Source organism: Geospiza fortis, unplaced genomic scaffold, assembly GCF_000277835.1.
Source record: "Geospiza fortis unplaced genomic scaffold, GeoFor_1.0 scaffold130, whole genome shotgun sequence".
NCBI classification, from domain to species: Eukaryota; Metazoa; Chordata; class Aves; order Passeriformes; family Thraupidae; genus Geospiza; species Geospiza fortis.
Genome location: NW_005054300.1, coordinates 18,520,460 through 18,535,019, shown reverse-complemented (window position 1 = coordinate 18,535,019; position 14,560 = coordinate 18,520,460). Strand labels below are relative to the sequence as shown.

Sequence of the window (14,560 nt, the reverse complement as noted above, 5' to 3'; positions counted from 1 at the left end):
TCGCACACGGCGGAGCCCGGGAGCAGCAGCTCAAAGAGAGGCATCGCTGGCCAAGGAAAGCAAAGGGACCCGGTCGGGAAAGGTCCCGCGCTGTCCCAGGCTCCCCGAGAACAGACATTGCCGTTCTTCCCGAGGGAGGGCTGGAATCGGGCAGGAATGATGCTGAGCATTGTGCTGCATAAATCCTCTGGCAGCCCTGAAAAGGCACCTGTGCGACATTGCTGGTGTGAGAAAGCTCCAAAAGCTACAGTTACGCTCAGAAAAATTCCTGTATATTAGTAGCTTAATTCTGAATATTCGTGTGGGCAAGAAATAGCATGCATTTCTTTTATATCTTTAACAAAATCAGTAAGCACAAAGGAACACATATGTCCTTAGACAATTGCAATTACAGCCTTTCCTATTTGTATTTATTAACATAATGGTGTTTAACCTCCGAGTGTGTGATGGATACAAGCAACCAGATCTTAACCAGCCAAATTACTCATACATAGTTCAGAAACAAAGTATTTGCCATCACCTTTTGTCTCCTAATGCTTCTTTCACAGCCAGTATATGACAAAAACCTATACCTTAAATTTAACAGCTGTTGGTATTACATGTTCTCTTCACAATTGTTGCTTGTGTAGTGCATAATATTGTTTAATCTAAAAGCCAAAGAAATGCAAAGGAATTAAAAGCAGTAGGATCCTAATGAAATGAATCCTCTGAATCCTCCTAATGAATCCTCTGTTCTAAGATTCTGGTTTGTAGACTCTTAGAATTCTTTTCATTGCATTTAAAATGTTCTGCTGTAAATGTAGCATGGTTAAGCTTTTTCTATTAATTTTTGAGTCTTCTGGAAGAAAGAAAGTATTTAGATAATTTTTACTCAAAAAAGGAAAGGCTTTGTATATTTTAGTTTTATGCTTGTGAGATAGTTAATTATTAAATTAATATTGCACAGTCAGTGCTTTTGCTACTCTTATTTCTCCATTGAATTAGTGCAAACACTGGAGTTTTTTTCTCCGCAGTTTTGCACTGGTCAGGATAATATCTATAAGAATGTCTGAGGCAACCAAAAATTTTGAGTTATGTGGTAAGACAACAACTGCCTGCTTTCTCTTGCAGTGTTCTTGCTTGAGCTCCCTTTTGTGGCTGTGTGAGGAGTGCTGAAGTTGCTGTGAACACCTGATTGCTTTCAGAGCCCTGCTGCCCAGTGAAGTGATCCGTGCCGGATGCTCTGGCTCCCACACAAGCCGTGCTGCCTGCGTGGAGCCGTGGGAGCTTGGACATCTGGGAAGCCATGCCCAGGAACCATCTGCTGATTCAGCTCCTGTTTCAGTGAGCCCGGGATAGGACACCGCGACCTGGAGGGGCAGATCCTGCCCTCCTCAAGTCCCTGTGGAAGGAGGTAATGCAAAGCTGTTGGGCAGGGAGCTTTCGTTTTGATTCTCTGCTCCACTGTGAAGTTCCCCGTTCCAGTCTTTCTGTGCTGAGTTCTTGCCACAGCTGGAAATCAGAATAAATACAGGACATGAAACACAATATACCCTCCTTTATCTCTGAGTGCAGCCTCCTTCTTAGCCTAAATCCCTGAACAGCTAAGAGTTTCATGTTTTGTGGACCTAGATATTGTACTATATTTAGTGTTTCTGGTGCATATTTTGTACATACACATTTTTGGTGTCCTTATCCAGGGACATCTCACAGTCAAACCTTGAGCTTTAAAAGACTACTTTAAAAATGCGTTACCTTAAAAAGTGCGTTACCTTAAAAACAGGGATGTCACAGTGCTCATTTGATACCTATCTAAGTAACAGCAAATAATTTATCATATATTCATGTAATTCCCACTAGACTGGGTGAAATTCAACATATGTATTTTTTAAATTGGATATCTTTGAAAAAATCTGTGAATATTTACTTGACATATAAACCCTTTTATCCAGTTCTGATTTACAATTAATTTGATTGCATGTAATTACTTAAATCTGTTTATAGGAACATCCCTTGATAAAGGATAGAGAAGTATTAAAGAAGATATAGCTGTAGGATCACAAGCATCAATAGGTCTTTAGAAAGATAAGTAATTATACCATCATTTTACACTGAAGTCTAACTCCTACTATAATTTATTAATAACCTTAAAGCTTCAACAGATCCCATTCGATAAAAGGGTTTTAATTTATTTTTTAAATCCCATTTTGCAGCCATAGAATGATCTTCAAGTTCATCCATGTCAAGTGAAATATGTTCAAGTTCTTCTGCCTTCACTCCCACTCCCTTGTGTTTGGGAATTTTGACTTTCATGTAAGTGATACCTTCCTCTGTAATGGTATCTAGAAAGAGGTAAACTTTTTTTTTCCCAACTAAATGTGAACTAATGTTATTGAGACCAGTGAATTATTCAGGAACAATAGATTGAGATCTGCAGGGAGCATTGATGGGCATCCTTACTGCAACAAATAGATTACATTGAAAAGTATAATTGCAAATGGCAGAAATAATGAGTACTTAGAATTTCTATAGTGCCTTTCATTTCCAGGCAACCACTGGCTGATTTCTATACCAGCATTAATTACTGGTAGTTAACCATCACAAACCTTTTTGAAATAATACTTATTGTTATCCTAATTTTATAGATTGTTTAATAACTGGAGTTCCTCCAGATCCAGACTTGTGTAACTGAGATAAGAATTTCTCCCACAATCTGCTGTTGGCCTTGGTCTGACACCTAGTTCTTGGCTTTAGCAGGCTATGGATAATTGATAGTTTCAGAAAGGAACATGTGAAAGAAAGATCCACTTTCTTAGAAAATCTCCCTTGGATCCATTTGGGAGTGATTTGTTAGTTTCCTTTCCAAAGGAAAAATGAGAACGGGAGAGGAAGTGCAGCCTGAAGGGAACCAGTCTTCCACAATTGTTTTCTCTCAGCTTGGCCACTGATGGTAGTCACTGTCAAGCAGACTGCAATCCAGAACAGCTCTCCCAGTAAAGTTACAGGTGGAAAATGGGGATAGAGACAGGGCAACATGGACAGCAAGAAAAACATCTTCTGAAGATGCCATGTTTGGTGCTTCTAGATGGGCATGAGGAGAAGGACAGCAAAAGAAGAAAGCAGAGAAGGGGGAAAGAGCATTGACCGAGGCATGGAGTTTGGATTCCTACTTTGGCATTTCATTTTGGCCCAGTAAATCTGACCCTGCAGCTAACCTTGATATTCTTCCGGGAGAGACAGACAGAATGCTCTCACTGGAGCTGCAAAAATCTTCCACTGTTCCATCAGTTTCCTCATGGCCCAGAGCTGCTTGGCCACATAAAAACTGTTACAGCTTGCCCAGAGCTGTGCATGACGGGTTTTTTTTCCATGGTTTGATAATCATGTTTTGCTAGGTATTTGAAATCCTTGCCTTGACAGACACAAATATTTTAGTGCCTTCTTACAAAACTTTTTAGCACTGTTACAGAATACCTACTGATATGAAAGCATCTGTAGGTAAAGTCTGCATGCCAGCACTTCTACAGGATTTAGAATATTTCTCTTTTTTTTACCTTTTCCTTTTGCTTTTAGTAAGCTTTAGCTGTTAGTGTTGCCTAATAACAAAATTTACACAGACTATAGCACCACCTCCTGTCCAAAGCGGGGCTTTGGTGCAAGTAGTAGAGCAAAGCAAAAAGTTCTTTAAAGGTGACTTTTTTTTGAATATATGAAGCAAAGTGGAAAAATATGAACTTTATTCGTTTCTAATAACTTTTCCTTTCTGTGTTTTATAATAGGAATTTCAGGTTTGCTTTTACTAGAATGTGTTCCTATGGTTGCAAGGGTTTTTTGTAATGTAAACTGCATTAAGAAAGTTAGCTGGCTATTGATGTTTTAAGAAAATAAGAATACAAAATGTTCCTTTTAAAATTACTTTATTAATAAACTCAAAGTTCAGAGATAATATGTACAAGTAGAGACTTTCACAGAGAAAACTACTTGTGTAGCTCTGGCTGGCATGGTTTGAAAGATTTTTGGGGGCAATATCTGACTTTCTGTTCCAGTTTTGTACACTTCCCAGCCTTGATAAGAGTAATCTAAACTCCAAAACTTTGGCAGGACCTTGCAAGATTGTATGTGTACACATGAAAAATGAACTGTTCACACAGCTGTAGTGAACAACAGAAGTTGCTCTAAGGCAAGACTGGTGTTTATTTTAGACAGTTTTTCCTGAGCCTTATCCTCTCTGAGTGAGGAATAATGAATTTAAGCCAGACATAATGTGAATTAGACAAATGGGAAGGGATTGCTGAGCAGGCAGGTGAATCTGTAGACACTAATCCATCTTAAGGTTTGCAGGGAAGCACAAAATCCCGTATGTGGCATAGCAATTACACCATGTGTAATACAGCCCTTACTGGTACAGCCTTAGGGGATGCAAAATTTTAACTGAGAGCAAAAGGTGATGTTTCTTTTTAGAAGCATTTTCATCTGGAATCAGATACTGAAAGCTGTATATCTGTTTGCTCTAACTTAAAGATGTTTCTTCAGGCACGTGCACTTAAAACTGCTCTCTGTATAGCAGCAGCAGATTTATAGGTGTCATCCCAGACATTTTTGTGTTTAAAAAGAATTAAGCGTTGCTCAAAATCCTGGGAAAGACTGTAGGGAGATCTTGAAGGTCAAAGATGTAAGAATAAAAAATTGAAATGCTGATTGCAGGAAAAAAAGAGCAAGCCTTTCATATAATGAAGTGGTTCTTTGACGTGGGTGAGCGATGCCTTTGTCCTTGCGCAGTGGCCAGGAGGGGGCCAGCGGGCGCCATCCTGGGGCTGTCCCTGCTGGATTTCCTTGGCGAGGGGCCCCACAGGGCGGTGCTGGAACCGCCCGACCTCCCTGGGACCCAGCTCCTGGCTCTGCCTCAGCAAACGCTTCAGTGTGACTGGGAATCCACTGGGGCACCGTTCCACGAGCAGAGGAACTACTGGAAAGAGGCGTTCTGCCCATTCTTACACTGCTTTTGTGACAAGTAATGAGGAATGCCTGGTCCATTTACAGAGCATTTATCTAGTACTGGTAGTGTCCAGCATGCATCAAAAATACATGATTATGTCTCCTAAATACACCCAACACCATGGGGTTTGGCTCCAAATACTTTTGATTCCAGTTGATATCAATCAGGTTTGGTCTGTGTAGGAATCCTCGATACAAAGGGTTAGAAATTAAATCAGGTATAGGGTACTCAATGAGTGTCATGAGGGCAGCAGTTGTGTGAACTATATTCCAGTGGTAACAAAAAAAACCCCAGAAAACCTAGGCAAACAACAGAAAAACCCCAACCCCCCCCCAAAAAACAAAACAAAAAACCTCCCACAAACAAACAATTCCCCCCCCCAAAAAAAACCAAAAAAACCACCCAAACAAACATAAAAACCCCACAGCCCAAAAAACTCAAAAAGGGTTGATCTGACTCCAGTCCTTTCAAATACCCATATTAGAGCCCAGGCAGAAAGGGATAACATAAGCTGATGTGGGCACGTTTTGTGTGGTAATCGTTAGAGTTGTGACTGCCGCAGAAGCAATTCTGCACACTGTTCCTGTGGTTAGCTCTTCACTTAAAATAGATGTGAGAATGTTCTAGGAAATACAAGAAATATGAGAAGGATGAAAATAAATCTTTCAAGCTAGGAAGAATAAGTGTCACTGACACAGATATTGTTGCCTTGCTTTACTCAGGAAAAAAGAAGTCTAAATGCTAGAAAGCAGTATTTTTTCTCTGTAGGAGCTAAGCAAACAATTGCTGTGCCTTTCCCAGCTCAAATGGTACATGCTGTGGCTGGAAATGCTAACCTGAAGGACACCTGCACATCACAGGTGAGCTTATTACATGACTTCATTGGTATGCATGGAGAAGTACGCTGGTTTTGAGAAATTTAACTGATACCTTTTTTTCTATTGCCAACATAATTTTTCCTCGAAGAGAATGAACAAGATCTCTGACCACCTGTTTATTGGGCAACAGAGGTTGAAGGATGGGAGAGAGTTAAAGGAGATTTTCTTTAGATTCCTGAGACCTATGAGTCAGTATGTCCATGAGCAAAGGTTACATAAACTAATAGATTAGAACAAGAATTAGTTGCATAAACACTATTACTGCATTTCAATCTGTCACAGAGTCAAGCCTGCAGATTATTGCAGGCAGAGCTAGCCTGGGGCTTACACTCCATATTGCTGGAGTGCCTCTGACACTGGATACATATGAATTAGCATTGTCCTCTTGCTGTGGGACTGCTCTGAAATCTAGGGCTTAGTGCAGCAAGCCTTATTTAATATACAGTGGGGTTGCTCTCAGCTCCTGTCTAATTTGGGATGTCACTCTGGTGTATTGGCTGTACAATAATTCTGTTTCATTTGACCAAGGATCATTGTGCCTCTTATATGACTGGTTCACTATAGGCAGCCCCAGGGACTAGATCCAGGCCCTCTTCAAATTTCCCCCCAACTTTCCTGAAGCCTTTGCCCCTCTTCCTTCCATGATATTCTCTCTTCAGAATATCCTGAATGAAGTCAGGGAGACCAGGATAAGCAGCTCCTGCTGCATGGGGAAGAAATTAGGATGGATATGTTACCCAGGCCTGTTGTCCAGGGTAAGGGAGTCTGGATTAGGAATTTTGAGTGGACTGGAGCTGATTCACAAGACATGAGACATTAGGATGGCTGTGGTCTGAGTTGTTTGGGAATATTGCAGGTCACATGGGCAAACAAATCCTTTCTTGGAGCTGCAGAGCTGCGTTTTTTTCAAAGTGCATGAGGGCAAATTATGCTCTCAGGCTGCAGAACTTTCCTCTTGTGTAGTGTTTTTCTTTGCACTTTTCCCAGCTTCTTGTTGATCTCATTTCATCATTTTACATGTGGGAATTGAGGCATCAGAGTTCAAGTCTTTATTTATATGCTTCACTCCCATTGAGTAAAGCAAACTCTCTCTACAGCAGGCTTTGTTCATAGCCCTCAGCCCTGGGCACCAGTTAACATCTAGAACAGACTCTCATACTTTTTTGTTCAAAGACCAAGTAATTTTTTTCTTAATGACACTATTTGCAAAAGTAAACCAAGGACACTTAGTATCTACATGAACGTAGTTTTGGAAAAAAAGTCAGATTCAAACTTGCAGGAGTGTCCTGGTGGGCGAGTGACATAAGGAGAGAATTAGAGGTGACTTTCAAAGTGTGGTGTTCTGTAGTGGGATTTTTTTCTGGAAGCAGGCCCTGGGAGCCCTGCCTGCTTATGTGGTCCTGGCTTCCCTCCTTGTCAGTTGAGAGTACAGAACAGATGGAAGACTTGCAAACAAATGTAGGGTGAAGCTGAACATGTGATTAAATTATCAAAAGGCCAAAGCCCTTATTGCATAAAAGGCAGCTTAAAGCTACCCCAAAACTGGCTTGAAGGGTTGGTTTTTTTGGTGCAATTATTTATTGCTTTCTGCTAATGGATATTAAAGAAGTGTAGGGAAGACATTCTAGTGGCTGTGCATGGGAGGAAATGACAGCTGGGAGAAATAGAGCAGCAGTGTCCATGTGATAGTCCCCTGATTTAAGAGGAGATGTAAGGTTTTGTGCAATATCATCTTTGGCTTATTGCAAAATATGCTTTAAAAAGGGAGCTTGTTTTCATTCTCCATAAGCTACTGTTCTATTTGTTTGATAACCAAACTAAAAATAGTGCTTTGTAGAGATTTGCTAAGTCTTTGAAGTACATTGTTTGTTATCAGTGGGCTGCCTCGCTAACTGCCAAGGTAAAATAAAGGCAAAAGAACTGGTCTGCTTTGTTGAGAAAGCTGCTCTTATATCCAAGATGAAAAAGAAAGGAGATGACAGAGCTCAAAACCACCAGTTTTCACAGGTCTAAAAATTCTGACAGCTTTCAAAAAGATTAATTCTGCAAAGAAGAGAAGTGCATCTATGTTGCTCCTTGAAAAAAGTCATGTCAGTAGTGTTACAGCATTATTCCCAATGAAGATAAATGTAGGTGACCTGGCAAATTTCATGGAGACTTTATGAGACAAACCCACACAAATCATCTTCGTTTTCAGAGAAAAATAAAATTGCAGAATAGAGGCTTATTCAGAGACTGTGCCTGCTATAATTGGGATGTCTAACCAGCAGTTGTCTTCTCCCAGGTACAAGAAGCAGAACTTGTCATGAAGCTTGCTGGACAGAAACACTCTATACAGTGTTTATATTTATGCCCAAAACTCTATATAGAGTGTTTATAGACAAATTAGGTTGACAGATATGTTAGACATGTGGCACATAGCCTCATGGAATGATGTTTGTGGGGATTAACTGGATGTGTTGGAAAGTTTGAAGTTAATGTGATATCACTTACCTGACAGAATTGCTTTCTTTATAGAACTCTGTTAGAAATAACCCTGCTGTTTATGTCAAATGGAAGGTGATGGTCAGTTTCATGTTTTTAAACCATCTCAGTGCATTTCAGTTGCCTTGAGTGCATGTGTGAACACTTGCTCCTGCACCTGACTGACCGGAATTATTTTGGGTGTCTCAATATAAGCAAAAACTGAAAACTGGCACTGCATACAGAATGCCAATTTCAATAAGGGAAAAGTAGTATGTGGAATGGAGAGCTTCTGACTGGTTATAGGCATAGAAAAAGTTAAATTTGCCCATGGTGCATTAGTTATTTTCTTGAAGGCTCTCCCAGACTATGCTAAGGGGCTGTTATTCTTCAGAAACACTCAAAAATACTTTACAATGGAGAAATCCAAAACCTGATCCAAATTGGCTGTGGCAGATGACATTCAGGCAAATGAGCAGTGTTACCCACAAGACAGCATATTGTTCCTGGAGGGCTGCCTTATTGTGGAAGACTAGAATATATCCCAGAAATGCATTAAGATAAAATCTGCCTGGTGGAAGGTGCAGTTTCACTGGCTTAAGTGGCTTTGAATCAACAGACAACAAATATCAGCCTTGCAGGGTTTCCATACAGAGCCTCCAGACAGAAATGTAAACAAATTTCAGGCAGTGTTTGTGGGCACTCCAACCTGCCCCACAAAGAGCAGCAGAGCTGAGCAGGTTCAGGGCTGATGGAGGAGTTCAGAAGGCACAGTCTGGGTGGGTTCAGGTCAGCCACCTGGCAGGACAAAGTTGCTCTAAATGACAGCAGACCAGGCAGTGCAGGAAAACACTGTGGGGTTATAAATGGGAAGGGGTGAGAGAAGGGCTTCAGTACCATGGGAAGGGGTGAGAGAAGGGCTTCAGTACCTGGTTTTAGGAGGCACCAAGCAATCAGGATGGCTTTCCTACCCCATTTCTTCTTCTGAAGAGGAGTAGATAGCCAAAGTGTGCCAGTGGATTTTAGGTTAGATAAAGGGCTTTTGGATTTGGCCTGGACTTCTCCTCTCTTGAATGTAGAAGCCCTGGTTGCCTGGATGGAGACTGACAAAAGCTGGCCTGCAGGTCCAAAGCTCTGCCTGGGTGGTGCCCTTCTTCAGCAGGCAAGCAGAGCTGACTGCCTCTCCTCACACCAGGTGACTCAAAGTCAGGGGGCTGGTGGCTTGCTTTCATATGACCCTCAAGCACCCAAATCAGTAAACAGTAATTTTGAAAGCTTTCTTCCATGGCTAGGCGTAGGACTTTAATTTCATGAAATTATGCATATTCTCACATGTCTAAGCCTTGGGTGGAGTTCTCAGGAAAACATGAATGCTAGTCAGGCTGAGCCACAGTGGCAGAACTGTTCTGAAATCATTCTCTTGAAAAATAATGCTGTCCTTCTCCTCAAAAGAGATTTCTCAGCATTGCCTGGTTTTGGCCTAATGGATCTGTAGGCTACTGATTTCTCAGCTTCCTTTAACTATCAACTTTCTTAAAGAAAGATACAAGAATAAATTCTCCAGATCTGAATTTGAGGCAGTTTTATACATTTTCTCATCAAATGTAGAATGAGAAAGCTGTATGCCAGTTGCATTGTGGATGCCCAGATTTGTGACCTGTTGATCTAAAAGTTGGTCACCAGTATCTTCCAGTAAGCACATTTTGATGCTTTCAGTGAAAGCAGTCAACCTTTCTGGACAGAGAAAATCTGGGACAAGAAAGCCCTTCAAGTCCATTCTGTAAAGGGTTTAGGGGAAAAGCTAAGTGCAGTATTGTCCTCTCATTTTATCTTCTTTACGTTCTTGGGATGTCATTTAAGCAACCTGGCACTCATTTGGAAGATGCCTGGGAGTGGAAGGGTCATACTGAGCTGTTCCATGGCTGGCCACTGGCACTGGAACAGTATTGAAGTAGCTACAGGTGCCAGGGATGTGTCTCTGGCTGGAATAAAGGTCTTTGGCTGGAATAAAAAAAGATGATGTAGAGCTGCCTTCTCCCTGCAGCACCACTGCAGTCCCAGACCATGGGATGGGAAGAGTTGCTGGCCATGATCCTGGGCCAGCAGGAACGCTGTAGGGATGTGCTAGAAGGGATGGGTTCAATGAACTTCTGTTTCCAGCCTGGCAGGAAGGATGTCAAGGTCAGCACAAAGAGCTGACTGCAAGTGCCTACTCTGCTTCACTGCTGTGACACATGGCAGGTGCAATAATGCAACCAGAAAGCTGCTGCTGACCCTTGCATGGCTCTTAACCCCCCAAATGCTTCCTGACCTGCAGCCCGAGGGTGGGATTGCTCTGTGGGGGTGTGCATCTTAGGAACAAAGCCTGGAAGCACGAAGGAAATTACTGGGTTTGAGCCCATTCTGAAGACTCAGGGAGCAACTGTACATTCCTAAAAGCATTGGGGAGGGGGGTTGATCCCCCTCTCTCAGCTGAGCTAGGCCTGATAGGAGGGTATTGGTGAAGGCTTAGGAGCAAACTGAGAACTGCTGGGAGTGATTTACAAGAATTATTAACTGCTTCCTGAACAGAAAGAAAGAGGACTTGAAAGGGTTCTTTTCTGATGTTTTGGCATCCTTCTCCTTGTTCCATTAGAGATCCAACTGCCCTCTCTTGTGTCAAGTTCTAAATGGAGGGAATAGGCCAGAAAGGAATAAAAGCAGCTCACAGTGTGGAAACTTGGAGCGATCCTTGGGAAAGGACTGAAGTGCAGCCCCTCATAAAGGTGAGCAAAAGAGGAGATTCTATACAAAAATGGGCCACTGTGGATGGGACGAGACTCCTCTGGTCACGTCTGTCCTTGATGTTCCTTGATGCACCCCAGGTCACAGCTGGCAGCTTGGGGGCTGTGTGCCTGTCTCCTCAAGGCAAGATATTCCTGTTGGGTGAGGATGGGGGTGGGGGATGCTCAATGGCAGCACCCCCAGGACCCTGCCTGTGCCTGGCTTGAGCCCCTGTGTCAGGCTGAGGGTGAGGACACAGCTTTCCTGCTGGCACAGCCTCTGGCAGGCTGGGATCCCCTGGGGGTTGCAGCACCACAGGGGTGGGGATGGCCACACTCTGTGGGCACCTGTGAGCCCAGAAATGGCTGTGCCAGCTGTGGGAGAGGGGGTGGCACAAGTGGGAGCCTTGTGGGAGGGCAGCCTCAGCTGCAAGCTCCTCAATGTGTGTGTTGGCATGAGCTCCTTGGAAGTCCCTTTGGTTCAACTAAGATGTGTGTAAGTAAGTGGAAACAGGTTCTGGAAAATGGCTTGTCGTAGAAAATGGTTTCTAAATTGTGTCCTGTTAGGCACAATCTAGAATCTCTCTGTAGCATACTGCTTTTTCCATTTCTCCCTGCTCAGCACAAACAATCTCACTCTTTGCAGTCCATGGGTACATCCTTGTTCCCAGTCTGTGCTCACAGGATGGATGTATTCTGGGCTTGGGGTTTGATTTGTATTCTTCCTGATTGTTCCACACTACCAGAAGCAATGGGTGTTTCCTACTGGTGATTTCACCTTTATATGAGGGTTGATATTGAACACATACCAGGATGCCTTGGCCTAGGAGTCAGCTCCTTTGTATACCTTTCATAATTTTCCTTTAACCCTTACAATTTTATTCCTCCCCCTCTGCTCCTCCTCTTCCTGCCCCTGTGTGCCTCCCCTGCCTGTGCTTCCCCGGCGGCATTGCCAGCTCTGCACAGGCCCAGTTTCTCTAATCAGATGAAGCTGCAGGATTATCCCTCTCCCTCCCTCCTAGGCTCCATTTTATTTCCTCTCCAGCCAAGGGGGGAGCCACGTCGAGGCAGAGGGAGCCCCATCTCCAAATCTCCTGCCTCTGATGCTCTCTGACAATCCCACCTCCCTCCCCTTCTCATATGCTCACCTTAGTGTCAACAGCATCAGGCGGATCAAGGAGAGGAAATCTGAACTCCTTGGGCTTTTGTTCTCCTCAGATTTCTGAGCATCTGTTTTTAAATGCCCTCCAAGTAACTTGTGCAGGGAAGCTGGATGTGCAATCTCTGAGTGGGGGGAAGGTAAGGACCACGGCAGTTCTCTGTCTCCTCTAAGGACACCGAGCCCTCTCCGCTTTGCCAGGAGAGTAACAAAGCAGATGAGGGGAAGGGAAGGGAGAGGAGCTGCACAGAGACAGAGCCAGGCTGCTGTAAGTGCTGTCTTGGCAGCAGGGCTTGATAGCTGTACTGAAAATCCCAGGAAATGGTAGCTTTCTCTTTTTCTGAAATTATGGGAACTATGACTCTGAGCTTTAACTGAATTTAATGTAGTTCTGTAGAAGGTGGGTTTTTTGTGCTGATGTCTTTCACTTTCATGTGTATGTGTTTTTGTCTTATAGTAATTATTTCCAGAGTATACATATCACTGTTTCTCTGGGGGAGAAAAACCCCATAAGCTTGTTCATCTTATTCCTCTGCACATCTGTGAGTTTATGAAGATGCTTTTTGATTATCTCTTGTGTGTATGTTAGTGTTTGGATACTAAAAATAAGAGAAGTGTAAATTTTATTGCTTTAAATTTCTGCCTTTTAGTACTAATGTGCCAGAGAATCATTTACCTTACTGCTTTCCACCATGTATACCTTGTGTTTTTTAAATTCTTAGGAATATCCTACACTAGAAAAATCTGAGGAATATTTCAGTGCTTTCTGCCGATCAGCTTTGTTTTGCACTTTACCTTCCTAGATAAACAGTCAATTGCTATTTAAAATGGCAAATGAAATTTTTCTCTTAAACCAAAACATGTTTTTCCCCAAAGTCACAAATTTGGTTTGGTTTGGCTTTTTATTGTCACTAGATTAATATTTTATATCAGAATCCTTAGAAGTAGAAGACTATTTTCTGTATATGTTGTGATTAAAAGCAAGAGTCTGTGCTGATGCACTTCTGGATTTTAGGAGAAGAGGGAAAAGGGAGGGGGGAGCAAGCAGTTATTTCCATTTAGAGAATTCTAAGCATGAAAGGTGAAGGGAAAGAAAAGATAAAATAAATACATTTTGCAAGGTGTTGATCTCTGACATAAGTGAAATGGGCCTTATATAGATCAAAATCTACCTCTCCCATTGACTCATGTTTCTAAGTAATAATCTCATACAAAATACAAAACTATCAGTGGCTTTCCTGCCCCAAGAGATTGCTGAAAGCTTGCAGATGGTTGTTTGCATGTTTTAGTGTATGTCTGAACGTTTGCAGGACATCAACTGTAGTAAGATCTGAGTTTAGAGACCTCTGCATCGAGTCTCTGTGTAAAACAATTAGGTTTTGAGAAGTTTTCATTCGGGAGGGTGGATTAGATGAGGGTTTTGTGTTTTCATGCCATGTCTTGGTTACTCCATAAACACTTCTCCACTTATCAGGTTTTGTTGATTTTTATTGTCCAGACATTTTATCTTAACTGTACTCCAGGGAAAGCTGGGATTGCAATTTAGTTTATCTGACAGTTATTTTGGGCTGCTTAAACAAGAGCAGTAAATTGTATATGGCCTTGTAGTGTCAGAGTTAGTTTATAATACAAAATGTGATAAATTTCCATCAGATAACTATGTCAAGTCCACATTTTTCCTTCCATAGTAAACTATGTATATTCAAACTGCACTTGGAAAATAAAAATGTATGAGGGAGAGTAAAACAGAAGAGAATTGTTATTGAGGATCATTAGACTTCTGAAGTTAGATTTTCTTTATTTCTTTCTGTTAGGGTAAATTTGAGGTAGCTTTTAACCACTGCAGATGAGCAGAGGTATTTGCTTGTACCAGTGAGATACTGCTACACCTGACTCCAGGCAGCTTATTTCTGAGCAGAACAGCAACAAAGTCCTGTTTCTTCTCCAGTGGACTCTTCTGGAGGTTAGAGAGAATAAATTGCTCATTCCTTTGCCCTGGAGTTAATGTTTTTAGATAAGGATGCAGTGTACTTTACTCTGGTCCCTTGTATTTGATTAATGCAGCCTAGGAATGATGCTTTCCAAGGCTAGGGACTTGAAAGATACCTTTCAATTATGATGGTATTGTTCTGCAAGTATTTTTTCCAATGATGTTAATGATGTTTGTTCTGCAAGTATTTTTTCCGATGAATCAGAAAAAAAATCTTATTTTTGTTATCAAAGCAATATTTTTGTTGCAGCAAGTATCTTTGGCAGGTTTGTGTGATATTTCATTGCTTTAGGTTTCAAACCACTTTGGCCCAAGAGCAACAGTCCAGCAGGA

General features: G+C 42.0%; 1 protein-coding gene across 3 annotated transcripts in view; it reads left to right on the top strand.

Moving 5' to 3' along the window:
• The first annotated feature begins 1,200 nt into the window (after positions 1–1,200).
• Positions 1,201–14,560, top strand: part of GPRIN2 (G protein regulated inducer of neurite outgrowth 2) — a 27,963-nt gene continuing 14,603 nt past the window's right edge. Inside the window, exons 1-3 of one of the 3 annotated variants that reach the window (XM_031062879.1) lie at positions 1,361–1,393; positions 2,193–2,292; positions 10,952–11,081. Coding sequence is in view for 1 of the 3 variants with exons in the window: in XM_031062874.1 (XP_030918734.1) it covers positions 2,219–2,292 (74 nt within the window). In the remaining 2 variants the exon portion in view is untranslated. Of the gene's footprint in view, positions 1,394–2,192; positions 2,293–10,951; positions 11,082–12,143; positions 12,378–14,560 lie in introns of those variants that run through there. The other 2 variants (XM_031062874.1, XM_005417295.2) reach the window with 2 other exon arrangements.